The sequence below is a fragment of the Lactuca virosa genome, chromosome 5 (genome assembly GCF_052849685.1).
Source record: "Lactuca virosa cultivar CGN04683 chromosome 5, Lactuca_virosa_CGN04683_v6, whole genome shotgun sequence".
In the NCBI taxonomy this organism is placed as follows: domain Eukaryota; kingdom Viridiplantae; phylum Streptophyta; class Magnoliopsida; order Asterales; family Asteraceae; genus Lactuca; species Lactuca virosa.
Window position 1 is genome coordinate 367531023 of NC_136430.1, and position 9113 is coordinate 367540135.

Consider the following 9113-nt stretch of genomic DNA (forward strand, 5'->3'; position numbering starts at 1 on the left):
TATTAAAAGAAATACAATTAAACAAAAAATATTAATGTTTGTGGATGTTGAAAAAAGAAAAGAAAAAAAAAGCATTAAGAAAAAAATATGTTTTTTTAGGAGGTTTTTGAAGATGAACAAACAGTATACAAAACTAATGTCTAAATTAGATCCAGCACAAAAGAAAATAAAATAAATAAAGGCCCAAAAAATGTTCAGACAAAAAAAAAAAAAAAAACACAAATACCAACTTATAAACCTCATAGATAACTTCCGAAATTAGAAAAGAAATTACCAATAGAAACGTTCCTTATGAGACGTATCCAATCGAAATCTTCAACAAGTCGAGCTTTCGAGTAGACATTTGCAGCGACCAAAGTGCCGCCAAACGGAGCCCTCGGTGGCCGGAGCTAAGAAGCAAAAGCAAGTCAATTGCCCCCCACCCTCCGCGCTATATATAATACAAGCATCTCTCTTTTATTAAATTCCCAAATCGCTCTTTCTTAAATTAAATCAACAATCACTGTTTTTTACGGAGCTCTGTCTATGGCGATCTTGTTGTAATGCCAATGTAATTCCAAACCCCTTGTTGGGGTTTATTGGATTCATTTGTGGAATCACTCCGATCTGCTCTGAGAAGTAAAATTCATTCCCCAATTTTGAATGACGATGAGGGTTTCTTTCAAGGTTTCGAAGAGAGGTTGTCGCCCCAAACCTAAACCTGAAACGCCTACAGTTGGCGACGTCGACGCTCCTCCTGAAATTCCCAAAAACCTGTCAGTTATTGCTGCTACAAAACCATCGGTATGTTGTAATCTTAATTTCCGTTCAATTTCCTTGTTTGTAAAGTATTTAGCTTTCTAATTGTTTCGTAAATAGGTTAAATCTCGTATTCATCTATGCAAACTGACTTGCTGCTTTGTTGTGTTAAACTGAAATCTCTCAATCCCAAACTAATTGATTGTAATAAATCTTTAAATCAAATCGGATGCATAAATTTCTCCAAATCGAAATTATTTAGTAACGAAGTGACAACACTGATTCTTTTCTAACAAAATCCGATGATTTTTTGAACTTTGGGGGAAAAGTATAGAATCAGAGTTGATTTCGTAATGAACGCAGAAGAATTGGGGAACTCCTGAAACACTGTAAATATGTTCTGCAAGACTTTTAAAAAACTCAGTTTATTTGTTCTTTTGGAACAAAATCTAAAGCTTTATAATATAAGCCCATTTATATGGAATGGAGGAAAGGCTGGATTAGGGTCAACTGCTATTAGTTCATCTTATTCCATCAAGCTAACTCTTATTAATTTTTTTCATACTGTAACTACTATACTTGGACATATGCCAACCCAGTATGCTCTTGATCGGTTTATGTTGCTAAATATTTATGTTCAATAATGTATGTTGATATATGTATAGGTTAGTGTCACTGAGGATAACAATGACGATGCTGAAATTTCAGGTATCTTCCTAAATGAACATTTACTTCTATTCTTCAGTTTCCTACAATTGCTAACTTTTCATTTTTCTTTTAATGTTTGTCAGATGCAGAAATTTCTTTCATCATAAGCCTCTTCCCAGATGGATATTCAATTGGAAACCCCTCTGAGGTTTGTTACACATCATGTCAGCCTTCTGCATTCATTTAAAAAGACAAGTTTACCCTAGCTAACTCTGTTTTTCCACACACTTACAGAACCGTATTGGGCATCAAGCCACTGTACAAGATGATCCAAAATTTTTGCACCCATACGATCGCACATCAGAAAGCCTATTCTTGGTTAGTATTAATAATGTCCATGCTTGTATCCAAATATGTTGAATTGAGTGATCTATGAACAAGTATTCCTTTAACCACTTGTTTTTGCTTTTTGTATATAAAGGCTATAGAGCGTGGCCTGTTACCTGCAGATTTCTTGGATGATATACCATGCAAATTTTATAAAGGAGCAGTTGTATGCGAGGTAAGTAAACCAAATTACTTAAAACTAAAGCTTCAGACATATAGTCATATACCAAATATTAATCTATATTATACTGTAGGTGCGCGATTACAGGAATTGTGGTTTTGAAGCAGGAGTTAATGGTTCATCTGCAGACATGTCTCCTTTAACTACAAAACTACGCCTTAAAATGTCATTGGAGAATGTTGTGAAGGACATTCCTTTAATTTCTGATAGTTCTTGGACTTATGGTGATTTAATGGAAGCCGAAGCACGTATACTAAAAGCCTTACAACCAAAGCTGAATCTTGATCCGACTCCTAACCTAGAAAGACTCTGTAAAAGTCCAACTTCAGCAAAGGTAAGTGGTATAAAAGTATAAGTTATAAAGTCTTGATCATCTTCATTGCTTCTAGAAGGTTCACATACTTTATTTCAGCTGAACTTGAATATACCGGATCTTCGAAGAAAGAGATTGAGACAGATGGCAGGAGCTGTTTCTGGACCTGACAACCAAATCCAAGGAAAGAAGGTCTGCATGGACAGAATCCCAGAAAACTCAAATTCTGGACAAATGATGCAGCAGCAATCTGATCTTGTGAATCTGACTACCCAAAACATGGGTCCAAACAATATGCTGACATCAGCATCTCCTTCATTATCTTATCAATCAAAATATCAAATTGGTGCTGGAAATCCTATGTTCAGTGCAGCAGGAGCTTCTCCTGGGCAGGAGATGATGAATTCATATGGGGACAATATGAATCCAAATATGTCTGGGAAGAGGGAAAACCAAGATGGTGGACAGCTGTCCCCTATGGCTAGTTTGAAAAGAGCTAGGTCAAATCCCATGGGTCTTGATGGTGGTCAACAGCAACAGATAACTGGATCACACATGGATGGATTCAATGTTCCAGAATCCCAGTGGAAAAATTCAATCATGCAACAACAACAACAAGGGAGAGGGATTCAGTTACCTAATAATCCTGGAATCCAAAAGTATCCTCAACCAATGTTTGATGGAGGGTTCAATCAGGACCCATTTACAATGGGTCAGCCTGGAATGAGATACAATCTGAAACAAGAACCACTTGAGTCTGAAAAACCCAAGTATGAGATGCCTCCTCAACAGTTTTCAAGATCAAGTTTCCCACCAACTCAATGGAACAATCTTGGAAATTCACTTGATAATTCAAGAAAGGAAGAAAATTTCCAAAGAAGAAAAACCGTCCAAAGTCCACGTGTTTCTTCCGGAACTTTACCTCAATCTCCCTTGTCATCAAAATCAGGGGAATTTTCAAGTGGTTCTCTGGGTGGCCAGTATGGTGTACCTCCAACAGCAGCTGCACAAAGAGAAAAGTCAGCAGTTAACTCACTTCCCACGGTGGCAGGATCTTTGACCTCTAATGCTCAAATGGCATCCAGGAGGTCAAACTCCCTCCCTAAAACCCCTGCCATGAGTGGGGTTGCATCTCCTGCTAGTGTTGTGAGTGGGCCCTTTAATGCCTCCAGTCCTCTTGTTGGAAAGGAAGCTGATAAAAGCATGCGTGATCGGTTCTCCAAAATTGAAATGTTGACTCTCAGATATCAACTCAATAACAAAAAGAACAAGGTTGATGAGTACAAAAAGTCAACTGCTTTTCCCACTCAACAACTCAATCATCATTTATTCAACGATCACAATACTGAGAATCCCAAAGATGAAGCCTGTAAAATGCCTCTGTCTAAATCACTCGTGGGAGGGAGCATGAATGTTTGCAAGACTAGGGTTTTGAACTTTCTCCAGACTGAACGTGTACTTCAAGGTTTGTTTGTTGGAGTTTAATATATGAAAATCTTGATTGATTGCTTTTGTGTTTACTATTTACTAATTTACCGTTTTGCCCTTCCCTTTCCAGGAAATGGATATTCACTAGTGCCAAAGTCAAGAACTAGATTGATTTTGTCAGAGAAACGAGATGATGGCAGTGTAGCAATGCATTATGGTGAAATGGATGATTGTGATTATTTAGGAGCAGAAGAATGTCTCCCTACTCTTCCAAATACTGTTAGTTTTTTTTTTTTTTTTTGAAACTTTTTTTGGTAGTGTTATTATATTTTATATGTTTCTGACTTGTTGTTTGACTTGATCTTACAGCATTTTGCAGACTTGCTTGCATCCCAATTCTGCACGCTGGTATGTGTTTTGATATAAAATTTACAAATTTAAAAATTGTTTTTTTTTCAGGTTTCTTGTATATGAAAGATTTTATATGTGTGTATACAGATAGCACGTGAAGGCTATCAAGTGGAAGGCGATCAATTACAACCAAAACCAACAAACACTGTTCGATCATCCGTTGAACAATCTAATAATAATAATAATAATAATGCAGGTGGTGAAATGCAACAAATCCCGGAATCAGTTTCCGTTAATGAAGTTGCAAAAGCATCGACAGATAACGTGTCAATGTCAATGAACCAATCACAACAGAACATGACAGGTGGCAGGATGCACCCTCCTCAAGGTGGAATGTTGCCACAATCAAGACCTCTTCAATCGGAATCACAACCCTCTTTCCAACAACAACAGAATCAGCTAATGCAACAGCAGTTGCAAAGATCATCTGCCATGATGCTTGCATCGAATCCGTTATCACATTTAAACGCAATGGGACAGAATTCAAACATGCAACAGTTAGGTCACATGCTTAATAAAGCAACACCACTCCAGATTCAGCTTCTACAACAACAGCAACAGCAACAGCAGCAGCAGCAACAACAACAACAACAGCCTCAGATGCAGCAAAGGAAGCTGATGATGGGACTTGGAAACACCGGAATGGGAACGGGAACAGGTGGAAACAACATGGTGGGGCTTCAAGGGATGGGGAATGTGATGGGTCGTGGCGGGACCCCACCAATGACAGGGGCAATTTCGGGAATGGGACAAAACCAGATTAATATGAATCAGGCTTCGAGTTTTAGTAATGTGATAAGTCAGCAACTTCGGAATGGAATGATAACGCCGGCTCAGGCTGCCATCATGACAACGAAGCTGAGAATGGCACATAGTAGGAACCTGTTGGGTGCGGGTGGAGGGCAAAATAGTAATATCACTGGATTGCCTGGTGGGAACCGACAGGTCCATCCAGGGTCCAGTAACTACTCAATGCTGGGTCCCACTATGAACCGTGCTGCTAACACCATGAACCCGATGCAACGAACCGCTATGGCCCCACCAAAGCTGATGTCAGGGATGAATGTCTACATGAATCAACAGCAACAGCAACAGCAACAACAACAGTTGAATGTTCAACAACAACAGCAACAACAAATGACGCAACAGATGCAGCAAATGCCAGCTCAGCAGCAGCAGCAGCAGCAAGAGTCGACATCACCGTTACAGGCGGTACTTTCGCCACCTCAGCAGCAAGTGGGGTCACCGGGGATGGGAGTGGGACAGCAGCAACAGGCGAGTCCACAGCAGATGAGTCAGCGTACTCCGATGAGTCCACAGCTGAGTTCAGGTGGGATCCACCCTCCAATGACAATGAGTGGAGGTGGAGGTGGTCAGGAGGGTAATTGTCCTGCAAGCCCACAGTTGAGCTCACAGACAATGGGGTCTGTTGGTAGTATCACTAATTCACCAATGGAGATGCAGGCTGTCAACAAGAGTAGCTAACTTTGTTTTTCTAGTGTTCACGTTAATTAGGTTCATGTTAAATTACTGTTGTGTTGTGCTGTAATTGGGATGGATGGGTATATATATAATAATTATATTTATATAATGGAGAATTATTTTGGGAATATGCCTCAACCTGTTATTATTATTATTATTATTTTTGTTTGGATAATTCAATATCTTATGTTTATGTACGAGAGTTCCATAAGATGAGCATTTAGGTTATTACTAGCTTAATTAATTTTTCTAGTAGTAGATTATTGTCAATCTGAATGGTAAATCATAAAGAAATTATTGTAAAAAATGTTGTTTTGAGAGTAATATAGTCATTTTGCACAGTAGTCAGTCAGATACAAAATCAAACAGCAAAAACATGTTTACCTTTTTTTAGCGAAAAGAGTATGTGGGTGCATAGAAATACAACTTATAAATGATTCAAATGTTCCTATGAGGTTTGACTATCAATTAAGATGCCATTATAGACACTAATACACATTTCCTCACTAATAACTTGAATATGTGGTTCATCCATGCTTGAAAAGAATCCGGGACATTAGTCAAGCCCAAAGGCATTACCAAAAATTCGTAGTTTCCATTATGAGTTTTGAATGCAATCTTGTAAACATCCTCCTTATAGACCCGTACTTGATGACTTTTTATTTGACTCCATGTAATCAACATAAAGTCTCCACAACCCTTTTTTTTTTTTTTTTACTATTAATACAACCTAGGATGTTACATAAGGATCATTAAGTGCTTAATTTAGTAGTTAAATGATATATATATATATATATATATATATATATATATATATATATATATATATATATATATATATATATATATATATATATATATAGGCCTAGGTTATTCTATTCTAACTAATTATTGTGTTATTGTATGAATGATTGTGGGCCAATCATTTTACTTATTTTAAGAAAGTGATTATTACATATTATTGAATTAAATATAATTGAAAAATACAATCTAATTTAACTAGAAGGGTATTTTAGTCAGTTAATATAGATTTAATAAAGGAAATTTGCATATTTTTAAGGAAAATTGCATATTTTAAGGGAAAATAGATTCTATTAATTTTAAAAATCTGATTGTATGGATGATAATTCTCCTAATTCGGAAATTCTGACGGAATATGTTTATCAATATATAGAAAAATAACAAAAATTATTGAACCATACAAGAATACACATTCTGACATAATATATATTTTGATTTAATGAACTTCTTGAAGAATAACAAAATTTTGGATACAAATTAAAAAAAAATTCATTACATTCTTAGAAAAGAAAAAAATTTATATACTATTCTATGAGAATGTTACACTTATTAATAACAAAGAAATACAAATATATAAATCATTCTACCAGAATATACTATTATTCTGCTAGAATAATCCATTCTTTTTGGAAGATTGGTGGTCATTGTTCATCTTCATCCCGTAGAATGTTCATCCTCAAGATTCTATTCTGACATAATCGGAATTCAAGATTCCATTCCAGTAGAATGTTGTAAGTCTCATATGTACCCTTCCCAGCCAAGAAAACAAGAACATTCTTCTTCTTGATTTCATGTATACCTGCAAATGAGAAATACAACCACTCATTGTTATTGCTTAATCTTCTTTCCATGGCAATTTCAAGCAATAAACACCACATTGAATTCCGTCAAGCAAAAAAAAAACAAGAAAATACTTATTATTATTATTAGTAGTAGTAGTATTACCTTTTCATTAGAAAACTGAACAATCCTGCGAGATGTAGGAAGAAAATGAGAGACATGGGTCCCACTTCCTGAACCAGCATCATCAAATTTCTTCTGGCCATGGCCATGGCTAAACTATCTTTGCAAGGAAGCATGACTAGGGCTATCACCACTTGTCCTCTCCCTTACACATAGAAGCATCCTCCCTGTATTTAACCAAATATTACAAAAACTAAGATAAGTTTTTTGACTTAATCTGTTATGTTATATAGTATGATATATATGCATACCAACAATGTCTGTGCTTGAAGAAGATGCAACCAAATATTACAGACTTTAGAAACTATCATGTTTCATTCAGTACTAATCCTAAGCTCACATATAGCCATCATAATCTTGCTAGCTTGAAGAAGATGCAATCAAGGTTGTAAAGGCTCCTCATTTATCATATGTTGTGTTCCCTTTTAGTTTACTACTTATTTCCACTCTACTAATGATATCTAAATTTATATAAATGAGAATACATCATTGGACAAGCACCATAAATCATTATCCATGAAAGATTTCCAGAAAAAGAGGCTGTACACCTAAAAACGTACAAGAATTTAAGCAAATGCATCAACTATATACACACTAGAAACAATGCATGCAACCTAATTTTGAAAGAATCAACGTCTGCATCAATCTCCAAAGTAAACAAAAGAACAGCATTGCGCCGAATGGGATCTAAGAGGAACCCTGATAAGGGACAAGGTTACCAATTTACCATGAGACCAACACATAACATTTTCGCAGACAAGGTAATTTGGTAAAAGGAAAAGCAGGAATTTTGATTGAAAATGAAGAGGATGTAGAGAACCTTTCATGAAGAGGGGTAACCGGAGGGCCTTTGTTTGCAATGATATCAACATCGCTGCCAACGCCAACAATCAATTGATCTCCCAGAGCACGTGCTTGGCGGAGTGCGTTGCAGTGGCCATAATGCATCATATCAAAGCATCCATCCATGTATACACGAATGGGCCTCTTCTTCTTCCTCCCAACAATACTCAGAGGGGAGAGCTCCGGCCAAGCAGCGCATAACCCCATAACCGATAGCCCTGCCACCAAACCTCCGATCAACCATGTCGCTAGAAACCGCTTCGAGTTCTATAGACCTGTATCCGAACCCATCTTTTCTGATTCGACACGATTATTCAAGAATCTCTCTCTCTCTCTCTCTCTCTATTATGTGTTCGTTTTTGGCCCTTTATTCTCTACAATGTGGTTTGGCTTTTCTTTATTCCTTTTTCCTCTTTATATTCTCTCCCCTCTGGATATGCCCAAAATGTAACCACGATGGTCCTAGGTCAGAGAAACAAAATCGAGAAGAAGGAAGATAGAAGGAAGGTGTTTGGGGCGGACGATGGTGGCGACGGCTTTGTATCATCGGCTAGGGCTTGTAATCGGTGGAGATTGAGCGACTCTAGATATAAACCTGGAGAAATTAGGTTAAAAGTCAATACCATGATTATAGGGATTATTATTGGAAGTTACTAATCAAATTACTAAATTACCCTTATTTATTTATTTAATTATTTAATTTTTTATTTAATTTTGATTGGCCCACATTTATGCATACAATAACACAATAATTAGTTTAAACAAATGAACCTAGCTCTCTCTCTCTCTCTCTCTCTCTCTATATATATATATATATATATATATATATATATATATATATATATATATATATATATATATATATATAGAGAGAGAGAGAGAGAGAGAGAGGTAAGTTCAATTGAGAAAATAAAAAGG

At 36.5% G+C, this 9113-nt stretch overlaps 1 protein-coding gene across 1 annotated transcript; it reads left to right on the forward strand.

Annotated features, from left to right (window-relative positions):
- Positions 1–257: 257 nt before the first annotated feature.
- LOC145117060 (nuclear receptor coactivator) lies at positions 258–5716 on the forward strand. The gene is made up of 10 exons (XM_079053367.1): positions 258–783; positions 1404–1446; positions 1530–1594; positions 1681–1764; positions 1868–1948; positions 2028–2288; positions 2367–3732; positions 3826–3974; positions 4065–4103; positions 4194–5716. Exons 1-10 carry the CDS (start codon positions 643–645, stop codon positions 5589–5591), a joined length of 3627 nt encoding a protein of 1208 aa, XP_078909493.1. The 5' UTR covers positions 258–642; the 3' UTR covers positions 5592–5716.
- The last annotated feature ends 3397 nt before the right edge of the window (positions 5717–9113 follow it).

Excerpts from the sequence above, each read along its gene's own strand:
- LOC145117060 (XM_079053367.1), top strand. The coding sequence starts at position 643 with ATGACGATGAGGGTTTCTTTCAAGGTTTCGAAGAGAGGTTGTCGCCCC. Across the intron at positions 3,975-4,064 it reads TCCCTACTCTTCCAAATACT|CATTTTGCAGACTTGCTTGC; the intron begins GTTAGTTTTTTT and ends TTGATCTTACAG. Across the intron at positions 4,104-4,193 it reads CATCCCAATTCTGCACGCTG|ATAGCACGTGAAGGCTATCA; the intron begins GTATGTGTTTTG and ends GTGTGTATACAG.